The sequence below is a fragment of the Nicotiana sylvestris genome, chromosome 5, assembly GCF_000393655.2.
Source record: "Nicotiana sylvestris chromosome 5, ASM39365v2, whole genome shotgun sequence".
NCBI lineage: Eukaryota > Viridiplantae > Streptophyta > Magnoliopsida > Solanales > Solanaceae > Nicotiana > Nicotiana sylvestris.
The window spans coordinates 145512261-145531114 of NC_091061.1; the positions used below are offsets into that span (position 1 = coordinate 145512261).

The 18854-nt window shown below is 38.4% G+C and overlaps 1 protein-coding gene across 1 annotated transcript; it reads right to left on the reverse strand.

The window, feature by feature from the left end:
• Positions 1 to 6604: 6604 nt before the first annotated feature.
• Positions 6605 to 7522, reverse strand: LOC104233094 (uncharacterized). Its single transcript, XM_009786398.2, has one exon. It carries the CDS (start codon positions 7479 to 7481, stop codon positions 6729 to 6731), a length of 753 nt encoding a protein of 250 aa, XP_009784700.1. The 5' UTR covers positions 7482 to 7522; the 3' UTR covers positions 6605 to 6728.
• Positions 7523 to 18854: the final 11332 nt, after the last annotated feature.

Here is an 18854-nt window from a genome sequence, read left to right on the forward strand (position 1 = left end):
CGCAGGATGTGTTGGATCTGCTAGAGGGCGCACAGGTAAATATGTACCTAAACTTACCTTGTATAGATTAACTTAGTGTTGCACATACTCACGTTTTGTGTTCTTATTTGATAGTTCATCTGGACGCCATACAATGATGATTTGATAGCTAGCCTGCCAGCTTATTGCTGGGCCGGCCGATTGATTTGGAGCACTTCTGCCCCGCTCATATGCCTCGTTATCATGGAGCATCATGCCTCGGAGCGGGTACTTCGCCAGTTTGGCCGCCCGCAGTATATACTGAGGGGGCCTATGGGAGTCTAGACATTATCAGAGGGATGATCGTTGCAGGGCGGACGACGCATTTATGCACGGTTAGCGATGCAGATCCATATTTGGGACCAGCGAGATCAGATGATTCCGCCCCCATCTACATAGATCCAGGAGGTGGCTATTGAGAGGTATATGTCCTGGTACCGCCACGTTACCCGACTTTTTATCAGGAACCCTATTCATCAGGCTGGCGGTCGATACGTTCCATACGTCGGGCGACACGAGGCTCTGATATGTTTTCTGTTATTGTTAATTATATAATTGTAACTTAGTGCAATATATGTAGTTTATATTTTATACGTTGTGCAGGCTATTGGACTACATTCAGTCTATCAGATGGGGCTGCAGATGCAGGATTATGTTGGCAATCATGCGGCCGCCTTGCAGGATTACAGCCGTCGATTTGTAGAGTTGGCTGCAACTGCCCACTATATGTGTTTAGGTACTTCGCAACACTATATTGTTGATCAACATAGTTGGTTATACCTAAACCAACTTTTTGAAAGCACTTGATGGCATATGAGCAAGGCATGTGGTAGATGGACCATTTCCCACAAGAGCATAACCTTGTAAATTCATTTACAGTATGTACATTATTCCCCCGATTTCGATGGATAGCGGTGCGAACTTCAAAAACATTTCTTTTGTTATCATACTGCAAAAATGAATGTCAATGTGCTCGCCATCTGTATTTCTCAAATCTCTTCATCGGCACTGGCATAAATTCAACACCCCTTTCCATCAATGACGTTGCAGCTGCAGACCTCTCAATAAACTTCTCCGCCATCTGCTTGAATGACATTCGCACTATGGCCGTGACAGGCAATCCTCTTGCCGACTTTCAATAACCCGTTGAAAGACTCTGACACATTTGTAGTCAGATTTACCCAACGTAGGCCACCATCCGCATGCAAAGTCCACTTTTCAGGGTCATGTCGCATTAACCAACGATAGGTTGCCTCGTCTTCTTGCCTGATAGATTCCATGTGCCTCCGAAATTTATGTTGTTAGTGGTCTGTTGCTTCCATCCACATCAAATCATGCAGATCCTTGTTGGGATATGCCTTCTGAAAATTGGCTTTAAAGTGCCTCACACAGTAACGGTGGTAGGCATAAGGTTCTTGACATGCAGACAAGTTTTCCACAGAACTTAAGATACCACCATGCCGATCAGATATTAGACAAATACCGGAACACTTTTTGACAACGTGCTTTTTCAAGTGGTTCAAAAACTGCATCCACATCTCTTGGCTTTCATTGGCACAAATAGCAAAAGCTAGAGGAAATATCTGTCCATTAGCATCTACTGCCACGGCTATCAATAGCTTGATATCGTACTTTCCATAGACATGAGTGTCGTTTATGGATATTACGGGCCGACAATGCGAAAAACCATCAATTGTTGGTTTAAACGCCCAGAACACGTAATTGAATGTATATTCTGGTTTACCCGGACTCCGCTCAAGCTTCCATTCAACAACCGTCCCGGGGTTAAAGTGCTGCAATGTGGCCATGTACCTGGGCAGAGCTGCAAATGACTTATCCCAGTTACCATAGACTATTTCAAACGCTCGTTTGCGCCCGAGATATGCCTTTATTTTGGTAATGGTATGGCCATATTCCTGGTAGACTGATGTAATGCACTCTTTGATTTTATACCTTATGGACGCTTCGATGTGTGGAATAAGGACAAGAGAAATCAAGTCAATATCCAAGTTGAAGTGATTCCCGTTGAATGTGTCCATTTCGCATGTATGGGTGGGAATGTATTTACCCACTTTCCACAGACATGTCTTCTTCTTGCTCGCACGCAACATCCAATGACATGGCCAAACCCACATGCGACAAACAACCTTGTATACAACCGCTTGACTCTCATACCGTCATCTCACGATACTTTTTTACGTTGTGCATTTTACAAGCCCTGCTTACGCGTGCTTTATCAGGAAAAAGCATGCCCTTTGCCAGCACCGTTGGTCTAGACTCATCCCACATTGCTGTCCGAATTTCATCAAAATCCCTTGTGAGAGCTTCCACATCCGGCATGCTTGGCAAGTTATCAAGGTAAGGAATCTCCCTTGAATGAAACGACACTTGAGACTCGTACACACTTCGTCTGGGGGGTGGAGCATACTCTTTGGTCGAATCAGGTCCTTCCTTATCATCCTCCTCATCACCATCCTCACGAGAAAAGGGTGTCTCGTCTCCAGATTCATCAGCATTGTTGTCGTAATCATTATTCTCTTCCTCACTCTGTGCATCTGCCAGATCCTGATTTAACACGTCGTCTTCGGGCAATTGAGTGAGTACATATGGTTCAACTTGCTTGTTTTTACCGCACAATCAACAAAATAATAAGCTACTGAAATTAATAAATACTTTCCATATAGTTGTATCACTTCACTTACAAGTCGTAATGTGATGAAATTCCATGATGGACATTTTCATTTAGGTGATGACTACCGGATGGACCATCATGATCCAACACACCAAAACTATGCTTGGGTTCATAATTTGTAAAATCTATATCCGGTCGGTACCCCCTGTTAAATGTATGAGCGCTAATACAAATTCAATACAACAAAAATGTACATCGTAACACAAAGAAAAATTAAAGTTTACCACTCGGCTTGTGAATTATGAAAAGCAGGCGGTGATAAGTTTAAATCAAGGAAAACTCTTTCATCCGGAACTTGTCCGGCAAAAACTGCTCCAGAATAACCACCCGATGACTGGGGGTTATCCGGAACCTATCTGGCAACCTCATTGTTGGGAACGTCTTCGACCTTGACGTACATATCCAACATTTTGATTACAAGAAATTCCCGGTATTCATCCGGAGTCCTCAAAAAATCCCTCAAAGTTTTATCATCGTAGATGTTTAACTCAAAGTAAAAAGCAGCCCTTGCGGAGTGACGAAATACGGATATCTTCCGGTTACTTTAAGTATCACTCGGTGTTTCCTCACACTCATTTTTTTGCATAACAACGATATCAATTTATCGTATTCCATTGTAAGTGGTAATTTAACATGACTTCGTGGAGATAAACTATACCTCACTGTGTTATTCTCCATCACAACCTCACCCTCCCCCCCCCCCCATATAATGAAACTCTTATTCTACGCTCTTCAGACATTACGGAAAAATGCTTGAGAATTTAACAAGTAGAAAAGATTGAATGGGAGTTAGAATTTTTTGTGAATGGATTTTCCTAAAATCCTAACTCTTTTATATAGGAAAGTGCGAGCCCGGGGTTGATACATTCACTTATTGGTGGGCCCATAATAAGGGGTATAACGTGTTGTATTTGTACGTTATATATAGCGTAAAAATACAACGCGTTATATCTGTGTCAGTCAAATATCAGTATATATTACGTCAAATACACCACGCTATACTTTAACGGTACCGTTAAGGTATAACGTGGTTTGTTTTGGCGTTATATATATAAAGGTAACTTTTTTTTACACGTATTTACGCATTTTTTGTCCAAAAAGACAATAAAAAGGTTCCAAACTCGGTATATGTGTTACTTTGTTTACCCTGCAGCTTTCTCATTATTGTTGAACTACACAAGTGTATGATTTAATTCATTTCATTTTACGTGGCACAGTTTGCATTTAACTGTATTGAACAAAGAATTCAAAAAAGAATGTACCCATTTATCCAAAGGACCAAAAAGAATAATATAAAAATAATTCAAACTACTTAATGGCTTCTAGGTAATCAACTTTACCATTTCATATTTGAAACAGATCAACAACTGTAATAGCAAGAATAAAGTACTGGTAAATATTGAAAAAAGATAGCAACTCGATATCCAAGAAGTGTGAACAATGTCATGTAAAATGCAACAAAAGACATATAGCAAAAATCCCCATTTCTCCATTTTCACCGTAATAACATCCTTTTTTTTTTTTTTTAAATTCTTGTTTGTCTTATATCTATCGGAATTTAAGTTTATGTATTGACTACTTAATAAGGATATATACACAGTCACCTCACTTCTAAGATAATTACCAATAACTTTTTTTTTTCTCGAAAAAATTCTGATAATACAAATAAAAATAGTACTAACTATACGGATAGTGTAAAAATATAACTAATTCCTAAAAGGTCGTTTGGTAAAGTGCATTAGAAAAAATAATGCATGCATTAGCTTTGTGTATTAATAATATCTTGTTTGGTACAATTTTTCTACCTATTAGTTACACATTCTATTTGATATTATCCTATTTATAATAATGCATCGCAAACCATAGTATTAGCAATACCAAAATTATTAATACATACATAAGCTTAGTTAAAGATATAATTGCCCCTCAAATCCCTCAAAACCTTTTCCAAATACTTTTTGGTCATATTTTGTATATTTTTATATTGTGATATTTTAATTATTTTTTCCCTTTAGCATTCTACTATAATAAATAAAAAAAATCATATTTAATAAAATTTGATTTTGAATTCGTTCAAATTATAAACTAAAGTTTTCTTTATTTGTTAAAGATCTATGTATTTTTTTAATAATTGGCATTTTGTATTATATGTATAGCAATTGAATTTTTTTTTCTCTTTTAACTTTAATATTTTAATTAGTTTTTTCTTTTAGTTTTGCTCTCCTATACAAAAAAAAGTTACTTTAGAGAGAATAAACAATGTGGAGGATAATAAAACTATTGCAATAAAAATAGTGTACAAAGTTAAAGAATGTGAAGGATATTTTTGTAAGCAATCAATTTTTTTAGGCTGAATACATACAGAGACACTTAAAGTTGGCACGATTTTTCATTTAGACACCTGAACTTAAGGGTGTTCCTATTGAGCACTTATACTACCTGAAACTTATTCCAATTGAGCACTTCTTTGATAATCAGCCAACTTACAAAGTTTGTGCAATGCACTCGCTGCTGGCGTGACGAATGACGAACAAAAAAAGACATACATTATTTTGAGTAAAAGAAAAGGAAAAACTATGTTAAATCTATTTAATAAACAAATAATCAGTGATCTTTGTGTTCTTCACTATTTTCATGTGTGTTCTTGTTCCAAGCACGATTTTAATCCAAATTTTTAAGAGAAACTCCTCCAAATTTGTTATAACTTCATCTAAAGATTCCCCGCGACGACCCGAAGACAATCCCAATATTAATTTTCCAAACTTTCATCAAATCAAGTAACCCATTTTAAACCTTCAAGCTTTTTAAAGACCCCATTAATGGTGGCTTTCATTTAGTCGCAGTCTCTGCAACAAGATTTCAACAATTTCTTGCTTGAACCCTCAAATCCCTCCAAAAGCTTCTCCTCTTCCACATGATTCTCACTCGCCCAGATGATATCATTAAACCGGACGGAATAATCCACGGAATAGAACGCGTCTTGATACCCAAATCAGTGCAACAAAATTTCAACAATTTCATCCTTTTTCATTTCAGTTTTAATCAATGGTGGAGAGAAAGAAGGGGGTGTGGTTGCTTCTCTCCGGCTAGCGATGACCTGAGCAAGATGAAGAGGCGGCTGGGTTGGAGTTCTGGCGGCTATGGTCTTGCAGATGGGTTGTTAGCCTCCGGCGATGAAGTCCAGCGGCAGCGTGGTGGTCAGAAATCTCTTAGAGCAGCCTGGTTTGTTGCGGCGGCGGCTGGAGATGAGGAGATGGGGTGCGGCTGGTTTCTTAGAGTTGAAGAAGAAGAGGGGGGCTCGTTGGTTTTTTGGGGAGGATGAGGCTGCCGGTTTCTCTCGCCGGATTCCGACAGTGAAGAGACAACTGGCAGATCTGTTTTGTTTTTGAGGGAGTAGAAGAAGGAAATTAAAAAAAAATCTATTTTTTGGGTCTTCACGCGCCTATATCGGGTGAAACTAACTTTATGTGTCAACTCAGCAAGAAGTGCTTAATTGGAATAGGTTTCGAAGTAGTATAAGTGCTCAATAGGAACACCCTTGAGTTTAGGTGTCTAAAAGAAAAATCGTGTCAATTTTAAGTGTCTCCATATGTATTCAGCCATTTTTAAAAAAATTATGCATGCTTTAATGCACCAAACCAAATAATTGTAAGAAATAATCTCAGCATAACTAATCCCAACATTATTAATACATTATATTCAACACTATTCATATACCTCCTACCAAATGGCCCCTAGGTATTTTACTACCCTAGACTAGATGGCACGATAGAAATCTAGTAATACAAGCATACAAAACAAAACTGTACACGTCCACATATATTATATATAGCACGCACATCCACAGTTTTGATAAACAGGCCAAAAGAATCAAAACCATAAAACTTCAATCAATTTTGTAAAAGATGCAAGAATATTTTCCATTAATTCTCAAAATTGTTCCGCCCCACCCTAACCAAAATTTCCACAATCTACCCCTCAACCAAACTCTAGATAATTGAGTGGAGTTCACTCCTAATTAGAAACAAAGGATTACAACAGAGGAAGAAACCATGAACCCATAAATGAAAATCAAGAACCCAAAATGCAAAGCCCAATTCCTCTTAAACTTACCAAAATAACTCTCTGGTGGTTCTTGATAATGTATCTCAAATTCATCCCCAATTTCCTCAACCCCACCATTCCCAATTCTCATCTTCAATTGCCTTAGCCTTTCAGTAGCCAAACCCAATGTCAGCTTATGACATCTCCTTTGGTACTTAAACCCATTAATGCATCTCAAAGTTTGAGCCACAGATACATAAAAAATCAGATGGGCTAAAGAAAGAAGCCCAATGGGTATCCAACAATGGCGGCATTGGAGCTTAGGGGAAAGAGCTTGACCCAAAAAGACTAAAGCCAAGAAAAGGAAGAACAGCTGAAACATTCTCCAAAGTTCTTTTTTTTGTAAGTCTACGGCTCTTTTTTTCTCGAGGGTTTTTTCGAAATGGAGTTGGATTATGGTGTTGATAGCTTGTAGAGCTGTTTCTTTTTGGATGAGATTTGGGTGGTGGTTGGTGGTGGTTACGGCGTCGTATTCCGCCATTGGAGAGTGTGGAGAAGAAGCTTTGGAAGAGTTAAAAAAGAGAAATGGGGATTTTGGAGTTAAATGGTGTGGGGGTGAGAGAGTATACTGAGGTAGGGCATGTGAGGGATAGTTAGAATATCTAGGTATAATTTGATACTGATATTTCTGCTTATTGGTGCAACGGTAGGGAAATGTGGGGTCCATGCTGTATTGGATTCGGAAGAATTTGTAACTTTTGCAGGGAAGTGGTGAAAATTTTAAGAGTAATTTTTTCCCCTGATTTCTAACTATACAAATTTATATGGTTTATTTTAGATCATATTCAAAAGTGTTCCTTTATTTCTTAAACATCATGCTTTCATATAAATTGAGACAGATGGAATAATAGGTATTTGTTAAAAAACGTTAACCATTCGAATCAATACTAAAGTATTACCATTAAAGTAAGATAGTATAAAAGAATTTTTATGCTATTAGGTCAGGTCAGATAAATAAAAACTATAGATATCCATGAATAAAAATAAAATTAATAATACTAAAATATAAGTTAGGTTACTTGCTAGATAAAAATATACTGATATTGAAAAAAAATTAAATTGTAAAGGCAAATAAGGTAAATCTTAGTCCTAAAATAATGAATCCATATTAAAATGAAAAAATGACTATTAGAAATATTAACCAAACGTTCCTTGGTCGACTTCTGAGAAAAGAAAAGTATTTTACCATTCCATGGCAATGGGAAGATTACATTACGATTAGACTTTAATTATTTGACAAATCAATTAATCACATTGGAAAATATTACAATTCGACCGGATTGTTTACTCCGGTGTGCATGTGCAAGTTGTAAATTAACGAGTTATCCATATAAATACATGTTAAAAGAAACAAAGTTATCCATATAAATACAGAACTCACCTTTCTCTGCCCTTTCTTTTTGCTGTGATTCTCGGATCAATATGAAGATTATTTGGGAGGAAAAACAACTCTATTTCACAAGAATAGAATTATAGAGAATTTACACCAAGAATTTCTCTCTACAAAAACCTCACCAAACTCTCTTTTTGTTCTTACAATCTCTTCCTGGATTGTATTTCAATCTCTCTGGATTGATTTTTCTGTGTAAAACATAAGGCTCTATTTATAGCCTTAAAGAAGGTGGTTGGTGGTTGAATTCTTCATTCAACAATGGAGGCTTCAATAATGGTGGCTTCTAGAATGGGTTGATTGCTTCAACAATGGTGGGCTTCTAGATTGGTAGTTGGCAGCAGCTGAACTTATCAATTCTCCCCCTTCAGCTGCATTCCAACACGGCTAGTATTTGCACAGCTCTAACTTTTCTTGAGTGACCACCTTTGTTAACATGTCTGCTGGATTCTCCTTCGTATGGATCTTCACTAGTTTCAACAGTTGTTGATTCATCACCTCGCGTATCCAGTGATAGCGAATGTCGATGTGCTTTGTCCGAGAATGATACATTGAGTTTTTGCTTAAATCAATTGCACTTTGACTATCACAATGTATCTTATACTCTGTTTGATTTATCCCTAGTTCTTGGAGAAACCGCTTTAGCCACAACATTTCTTTTCCAGCTTCCGCTACAGCAATATACTCTGCTTCAGTTGTGGATAGTGCAACACACTTCTGCAATCTTGACTGCCATGACACAGCTCCCCCTGCAAAAGTATAAACATATCCTGAGGTTGATTTTCTTCCATCAGGATCTCCGGCCATATCTGAATCTGTATAGCCTTCCAAGACTGGATCAGCTCCCCCAAAGCACAGACTTGATTTTGAAGTACCTTTAAGATACCTGAAAATCCACTTAACTGCCTCCCAATGTTTCTTTCCAGGGATAGAAAGAAAACGACTTACCACACCTACCGCATGTGCGATATCTGGCCTCGTGCAAACCATGTCATACATCAGACTTCCAACTGCTGAAGAATATGGAATTGTAGACATCTCCTCAATCTCTTTCTTGGATGAGGGGCACAAACTCTTGATCAACTTGAAGTGATTTGCCAAAGGAGCACCTGCCGGTTTGGCATTACTCATATTGAACCGTTTGATCACCCGTTCAATATAATTTTCTTGAGATAGCCATAACTTCTTGTTTCTCCTATCTCGAGTTATCTGCAATCCCAAAATATGCTGAGCTGGACCTAAGTCTTTCATTTCAAAGGACTTAGAGAGTTCTTTCTTCAACTGTCTAATTTTTGTTGCATCTTGTCCGACGATCAACATGTCATCTACATAAAGTAGAAGTACAACAAAATTTCCATCCGAAAATCTCTGAATGTAAACACACTTGTCACACCTCTTTTTTCCGCACCCGAGAGGGTACAAGGGAGTTTTTTCCAATTAAAGGACAATCGAAACGGGATTTATTTATTTATTTCAGAGTCGCCACTTGGGAGATTTAGGGTGTCCCAAGTCACCAATTTTAATCCCGAATCGAGGAAAAGAATGACTCCATATTACAGTCTGCGTACCAGAAATCTGGATAAGGAATTCTGTTAACCCGGGAGAAGGTGTTAGGCATTCCCGAGTTCCGTGGTTCTAGCACGGTCGCTCAACTGTTATATTCGGCTTGATTATCTGATTTTATACAAATATGAACTTATGTGCAAATTTTAACCTCTTACCGCTTTCATAATTATTATTATTATTTTTTTACAAGGAATTGCAACATCGTGAAAACATATCTCGAACCACGTTACATCAATGCACACGCGGTTGTTGACATATCTCGACTCGGTTGAGATTTGGATTTGGGTCACATAAATGTGCACCCGAGTTAAGGAAAATAAATTATTAAATACGCGCCTAAAGCAACTAGCATATTGTTATTTTGGGGAAAGACCGTGAAATTCGCTAAACGGCTTGTCCCGAATTCTAAGTATTTTAATATATACATTTAGAGGGCCCCGCAGCTTGTGCATTTTTGTTGGTCGAGGCTCGTCTCATTCATTATTTTTAAAAGGAATTTGCAACGTCATGGAAATGCATCACAGACCACGCCACAATCAATGTACCCATGATTAGAGACACATTTCGACTCCGTTGAGATTTGGATTTGGGTCACATAAATGTGCACCCGAGTTAGGGAGAATAACATTATTAAATACGCGCCTAAAGCAACTATCATATTGTTATTTTGGGAAGGGCCGTGAAATTCGCTAAACGACCTGTCCCGAATTCTAAGTATTTTAATATATACATTTAGAGGGCCCCGCAGCTTGTGCATCTCTTGTTTGTCGAGGCTCGTCTCATTCATATTTTAAAAAAAAAAGGAATTTGCAACGTCATGGAAATGCATCTCAGACCACGCCACAATTAATATACCCGTGATTAGAGACACATTTCGATTCCGTTGAGATTTGGATTTGGGTCACATAAATGTGCACCCGCGTTTAGGGAGATAACATTATTAAATACGCGCCTAAAGCGACTAGCGTATCATTATTTTGGGTTGGGCCGTGAAATTTGCTAAACGGCCCGTCCCGGAATCTAAGTATTTATTATGACCAATTATTGAGGGCCCCGCAAATTGTGTTTTTATTTGGCGAGGCTCGTCTCATTTTTATTATTTAAAAGATGCCATTTTTAATACCTTTAACAATACCAAACCTTACAACCTCTTTACAACTAAAATCCCATAACTTGTCAAAAGTTTAATAAAGGAAGTTTAGCGAATGAGTGTTTCGGAAGTAGTAACAATAGGTACTAATACTAATTTTGTCCGAATGAACTAAGCAAAGGAAGGGACGAACAAATTAACGTCAAACTTGTGTCATAGTACAACTAACCCAACTTAATTAAATGACATCAAATAAACAAGAATAACATAACGCAAAATGAACAAAAATGCATACGGTGAACACATAAGCAGAAAATTATCATACCAATTTCTATATTGCATCTTCGAACATTTAACGTAACATTTCCTTATCTAATACTTGAGGTTTACTAACCTGAACAAACAGGGACGGACAGAGCCATGGACCAGCCCTCAACATCGACCTCAACGGATAACCTCGAACGGAAAACCATAGAAAAGATCATCAAAGCTCGGACGGAATAGCTCGCGCCAGAAACTCGAACACGAACGGACTGAAAACGAGTCATGGCTGCTACTGGTTTTTCCAGATGGTCATTTGGACGCTCGTTACTTTTAAGGGCTGGGTTCGACGGAGTGCCGATTGAGGGTCGTTTGGCAAAGTCGGAGTTCAGTGGTCGTTTGATCCACTGTTGGGCGCGAGGAAACAACGGGGAGGCTGGTTGTGGCGTGAGGTTGAGCTGGAGGTTTGGTGAGCGATAAGGCAGTAATGGAGGTTTGACGGAGGATGGTGAAGCTGGTGGCGACAGTAAGGTTGAGGGGGCAGTGACGACGATGGTGAATGAGCTGGGTTGTTTGGTCGTCGACTGGAAAATGACGACGAGCAGGAGCTCGATGGCTGGGGAGATAGGGTGGTGCGACTGGTTTTTGGTTAAGACGGGAAGGTGACGCAGAAGCAGCTGCGACGAGCACCTGGGGACGAGGGTGATGAGGCTGACTATGGTGGTTTCACGGAGGTGTTCGCTGGATTTTGCTGGTTCAGCAGGTGGTCGTGGGCTGGTAGTTTGGATGGTCGCTGGACGTGAGGAGTAGGTTGTTTGACGGGATGTTAGGTGGTGGCGTTTGGACAAGATGGTGATGGAGTTGGGGCTGGTTATGGTGACGGGATGATGGAGCTAGGAGGAGGAAGAGTGACGATGGTTACGGGTTGTCTGGTTTCGTTTCCGGCCAGTTATGGGGGTTCCGCGTTGCTGCTGGTTCGTGAGGGATGGTGGGTGGTTGATGGTGGTCGTGAGGGTGTGGGACTGGTTGGTTTGGGTAGGGTTCCGTTAGGGTTTTTGTTCTTCTTCTTTGAGGAAGAAGAGGATGAATAGTGTCCCATTTTTTTTTAAAGTCCGTCCACCAAAAATCTGTTTTCCCCGTGCATTTTGTAACCTTTGCCAAGAAAAATGGACCCTCATGCGTGGTGGGGTTCAAGACTTGTGTCCCCCACGCGTGGTGGGGTTCCCCGTGTGTCGTGTTCTGTCCGTGTTCCCCACGCGTGTCCCCCATGTGTGGTGGACTCGGATTATTATGGGCTAGGCCCAAAAATTAGGCCTAAAAATGGGTAGTTTGAACTCGAATATTATTCTTTTGCCCGGACCCGAGATTAAGAACACGACATTGCTCAACTACTCCTATGTAAGCAAAATAACTACCAAAAGACTAATATTTAAAACAAAACTATATTTTTTTAAATATTTTTCAAGATTAAAATAGCTACAAAATATTAATAAAACTATTTTTTTTGTAATTTTCGTTTTTATATAAATAAAAAATATAAAGTAATATTTTTGTATTTTTTCAAAAATTAAAATGACTACAAAACATTAATAGAACTATATTTTTTGGTAATTTTCGAAATTATATAAAGTACAAAATTAAGGTACAGATTTTTTGTATTTTTTCAAGTTTATGAGAAATATATAAACTAAAATTCATATATATATTTTTTGTAATTTTTCTTTTGCGACGAAATAAAGTAAAATAGTTAAAATAGCTATATTAGACCCAATTTCAAATATTCACGCTAAAAATATGAAAATTCTCGGGGAGGGTCAAAAATCACGTGTCTACAACACTGATCTGCAACAGTCCTTTTATATCCTTGACTTACCATAAATGAGTCAAACTTTTTGTACCACTGCCTCGGTGCTTGCTTTAGGCCATATAAACTTTTCGTAAGCTTATAGACGAGGTTTTCTTTTCCTGAAACCTCAAAACCTTCCGGCTGCTCCATATAGATTTCTTCATTTAGATCACCATGAAGAAATGCTGTCTTGACATCCATTTGTTCAAGCTCCAAATTCAAACTGGCTACCAATCCAAGGATGATGCGGATTGAAGTCAATTTTACAATTGGTGAAAATATTTCATCAAAGTCAATTCCCTGTAGGAATCCTTTGACTACTAACCGGGCTTTGTGCTTCACCACCTTTCCGCTGCCATCTTTCTTGAGCTTGAATACCCATTTACTCTTCAGTACCTTCTTTCCTTGTGGAAGTTTCACAATCTCATAAGTGTTATTTTTCTGTAAAGAGTTCATCTCTTCGGTCATTGCTTGCAGCCATTTTTCTTTATCCTTATGAGATATAGCTTCATGGAAACTCTCTGGTTCTCCATCTTCAGAAAGTAGAATATACTCGGTTTCTGGGTATCGAGTTGATGGAATCTGACCTCGTTCAGATCGACGAGGTTGTTGATTATTAGCTTCAGGAGGTGTACCATCATCGTTCCCATGTGATGGTTCTGTAGTTTCCTGAGGGGTTTGTGCCTCCCCCTGCCAAACATCCTCCTGTTCTGCTTCTGGTACTGCTTCATGCTCCCCCATGCTATTTGTGTCAAACTGCAATGGTAGTGGATCTGGACCAACTTTTTGGGCACTGGAACCTCTTTCATAAGACATTGTGGGCTTTTCAATGTCTTCAATTGTCTGGTTTTCGTGGAATACAACATCCCTACTTCTGATCACCGTCTTCTGTATTGGATCCCATAATCTATACCCAAATTCTTCATCTCCATAGCCTATGAAGATACATGGTATAGTTCTACCATCAAGCTTCTTCCTGAGCTCCTTGGATACATGTGCATGTGCTAAACAACCGAATACCCTTAAGTGAGAATATGAGGGATTCTTACCAGACCATATTTTCTCTGGAACCTCAAAATTCAACGGGGCTGATGGTGACCGGTTGATTAGGTAGCAGGCGGCGCGAACAGCTTCTCCCCAGAATGGCTTAGGCAGCTTTTCCATATTGATCATACTTCTGACTCTTTCCATAATTGTCCGGTTCATTCTCTTGGCTACTCCATTGTGTTGTGGGGTGCGTGGGACCGTCTTTTCATGTCGAATCCCTTGTCTCTTGCAATAGGAATCGAACTCCTTGGAAGTATACTCGCCTCCATTATCTGAGCGAAGGCATTTTAATTTCTTTCCCGTTTCACGCTCTACCATGGCATGAAATATCTTGAAATAATCAAAAGCCTGGTCCTTTGTCTTTAAGAAGTACACCCACACCTTTCGAGAAGCATCATCAATGAAAGTCAGAAAATACCTATTGCCGCCAAGTGACTTCTCCTCCATGGGACCACAAATATCAGAGTGTACCAGACTGAGTAACTCTGATTTTCTGGTTGAAGAAAATGTAAAAGAGACTTTATGTTGCTTTCCGAATAAGCAATGATTACAAGGGTCTAAAGTAGCCTTCTTGTCCATTCTGATAAGCTGCTTTTTCGTTAGAATTGATATCCCCTTTTCACTCATGTGACCGAGTCTCTGGTGCCACAGGTTTTGAGACGCCTCTTTTTCCATAACATTGAGGCTGTCTGAACATACCTTCACATGAGTTTTATATAAGTTGCCACAAATATGTCCTCAAGCGAGAATCATAACCCCTTTCAGCAATTTCCATGTGCCTTTTCCGAAATAACTTTCATAGCCCTGTTTGTCAAGAGCTATACCTGATATTAGGTTTAGACGAAGATCTGGCACATGACGGACATCCTTCAATATCATTGTACTCCCGATATTTGTTTGTATTTTGATATCACCAATTCCAACTATCTCACAGGAAGAAGTGTTCCCCATTTTCACTACTCCAAAATCTCCTGCTTTGTATGTTGTGAAGAAATCTTTTCGGGATGTGGCGTGGTATGATGCTGCAGTATCTACCACCCATTCATTTTCTTCTTGACTTGAGACGTGAAGGCATGTCTCTTCTTGGATGGAACAAATGGCTACCTCTCCGTGGGTAGTGACTAATGCATCTCCATCCTTCTGCTTCAACTGCTCCTTCTCCTTATGCAATTTTCTGCAGTTCTTCTTTAAATGGCCCTTTATTCCACAGTGGTAGCACGCATATGATGACTTCCTACCATCTGTGGATTTTCCCCTACTCTTGCTTCTGCCTCTCCTCTTATCTTGACTTCTATCTTGTTGTCTCCCTCTTTCTGTAATAAGGGCATGTGACTCACCATGATTGATGTCCTTTCTTCTGGCTTCTTCATTAAATAAGGCATCTTTAACCATAGACATGGTCAGATTTCCACTAGGAGCTGAATTACTGAGAGAGACTACCAGCGTCTCCCAGCTATCAGGAAGAGAACTAAGAAGTAGTAGGGCTTGCATCTCATCCCCGAGCGGCATGTCAACAGACGATAATTGATTTATCAAGCTCAAACTCACTGGTATGCTCGACAACTGAAGTTCCGTGCTTTAACTTCAAATTTACCAAACGCCTCATCAACAAGGCTTTGTTCCTAGCGGTCTTGGCTTGATACATCCCTTCTAACTTCACCTAGAGGACATACACATCTGTCTCTTGTGCAACATGATGAAAAACGCTATCGTCAATCCATTGTCGAATTTGACCGATAGTTTTTCTGTTTAATTTCTTCCACTCTGCTTCTTTGGTGGAATCGGGGTTCCTACCCTTTGCTTCTATGGGATCAAACAAATCTTTACAACTGAGGAGATCTTCCATCCGAGGTCTCCACAATGTGTAATTTGTGGCAGTAAGCTTTATCATAGCTCCAGATGATGATGACTCTTCCATTATGTCTTTAAAATGGCTTGGTCAAAATTTTGGAGCAGAATCTCACCAAACGGAACTCACCAACACGTCCGGAATGGTGAAAAATGGTAGGATTGACTCTTCTTGGGTCAAAATAGGGCCTCCAGGAAATTTTCAAAATTTACACCAAACTTTTGGGGTTAAATCGAAAATATACTGAACTTGTGGGGCAGATTTATAATTTCAGTAACTTCAGAGGTTATTTCATAAATTTCTAAAAATTTTATGATGACTGGGCGCTGACTAGATGCTGATTGGATGTTGACGTGGCGCTGACTAGATGTTGACATGGCGCTGACTAGATGCTGACTGGATGATGACATGGCGCTGACTGGGCAGTTACTATTCATCATCTTCTTCCTTGGGCAGAAGAAAAAAAATTGCCATAACTTCTTCGTTTTAGCTTTGTTTGGCCTCCGGAAAATTGCGTTGAATTCGTATCGACGCAAGGAATCTAATGAAATGATCAAAACACACCGAAGATCACGTTTTCGAAAAACGTAAATCCGGGTTGAAATTTTCAGTGTTCCGATATTTCTCGATGAACACAGAATCGAAGGCTCTGATACCACTTGTTGTGATTCTCGGATCAATATGAAGATTATTTGGGAGGAAAAACAACTCTATTTCACAAGAATAGAATTATAGAGAATTTACACCAAGAATTTCTCTCTACAAAAAACCTCACCAAACTCTCTTTTTGTTCTTACAATCTCTTTCCTGGATTGTATTTCAATCTCTCTGGATTAATTTTTCTGTGTAGAACATAAGGCTCTATTTATAGCCTTAAAGAAGGTGGTTGGTGGTTGAATTCTTCATTCAACAATGGAGGCTTCAATAATGGTGGCTTCTAGAATGGGTTGATTGCTTCAACAATGGTGGGCTTCTAGAATTGGTAGTTGGCAGCAGCTGAACTTATCACTTTTATGGGCAAGTAAGATCCAATTAAATACCAATATCATTAATCATTTTTTTTTACTTGTATGCGATTCTTTTATCATTTCTTTTCACTTTGTCCCATCTCATAGGAAGTAAGTAATATTTCATGATTCCTCCTTCTTCTTGCTTCTAATATTTTTTTATATAAAAAAAATGAATTTGAAAATGTTACCTATACTTCTATTCAATTCTTCTGTTTTGTGGATATTTACATGTATTTTGTAGTCTATTTTTTTTCCTTAGTTTTTTTGTAGCACTGATGACCTTAAACATTGACATTTGACTAGTGATTCAACTAGGGGACAAGGCTTGACAATTTGAAGCTGACTTATATTTGTGTTGGATCAAAGTTACTGCAACCAAATTGTTTCCAAATAGAAGTGGAAAATAAACAAACACTTGACAGTCACTGGATTTTGGACATACCCATAAGGTAATAGTTGGATCAGTCTCGTGTTATGGGTCACCCAATATAAAATGGTTGAGCCCAATATAGCCCTACGATTGAGGGGAAATAATATTCAGTTTAAGGACATTATATTGTTGTTTTTAAAACAGTTTTGGTGTCAATGTGTCATTTGATCGATTTTCAATATTAGTAGAAATTACACGGACAGCTGAATAAGAGGGAGGCCAGGAAATTGATTGATTCCTTTGTTTAGTCAAAACAAAGTTAATGGTTGTTGGTTAGCCTTGGATTTATCTATTGAGTACATACGATAAAAGCAACTTGAGAGAGAAAGAGCTTAAGGAGGTCAAAAGAAGGCTTAAAAATGGAAAAAAAATACGCTTTTCAGATAAAACGCATCGTAGGCCAACCTCGACCATTTTCGCCTTGAAAGTGTAAAAAAAGAAGAAGAGAAGATTGGCCTGGAATATTATTAAGGTGTGATTGTCTTCTACTATAGAACTTATATAATTATCAAATGTAAAGATTATTCAGTTCATAATTGACTAGTGGTAGATTGATTGAGTGCTAATCAAGAGTTACTTATGGGGAGTTTGAGCATTTTATCTTCTGATCTTGATTTTCAAGCTTCAACAAGTTCTTAGGAAAGTATAGAGAACGTTAGAGCAATTTTGCAGGTAAAAATTGGAAATGATATGAAGGAATGTGAGGTCAAAAATACAAAATTCTATAAAGTGGAGGTGAAAAGTATAGGGTAAACTACAGTATGAATAATTGAACTATTCGAGGTTAGCTCTTTACTAGTAAACTTAAAGGCGATTGCAATTAGACCATTAATATACGAGGGTCCTTAGGTTTAGGATTCCCGACAAAAATAAGAGGGAAAGACGCTCAGCAGGACAAATTTCGTATCATATGCAGATGCTCATCTGGATTTTAGCTAAAAATAGAATATGACAGTTCTAAGTTCTGAGAAAACATCTCTCATTGGGGACATTGGTGCTTAGGCCTTCTCTACCCCTTGCTGCCTCTTTTTTTTTTTTTTTTTTTTGGTTTAATATATTTAAGTTATTTGCTTAAGTGGGCGTTTGGATATAAGAATTGTGAAATTCCAAAATAAAGTGGAAAAAAAAATATGTTGAAAATAGTATTTGAAAATTGAAATTATGTTTGGACATGGATATAAACTAGAGTTGTTTTTAAACTTTTTGTGAGTGATTTGGAGTGAAAATTATGAAATATAGATTTTTGAAAATTTTCGCATTCCGTGAAATTCCAGAATTCAATTTCAAGTTGGATTTGGAATTTTCATGACCAAACACTAATTCTAGAAAAAAGTGAAAACATTTTTCAGAAAAGTAAAAAAAAAAAAATTATGTCCAAACGGGTAAGAATTTCTTTATTCTTTCCCAGCTACCTAATTGTTTTCTCATGCTATGACTAACCTAGAACACCATATATCTAATGTCATGTTACAAGTATTATTTACCCAAAAAAAAAAAAAAAAAAGAGAGACCACCACCGTCTCATACACAATTTTTCGATTCATGCTTCCA

Coding starts and splice junctions, on each gene's coding strand:
- LOC104233094 (XM_009786398.2), bottom strand. CDS start 7,481: ATGGACCCCACATTTCCCTACCGTTGCACCAATAAGCAGAAATATCAG.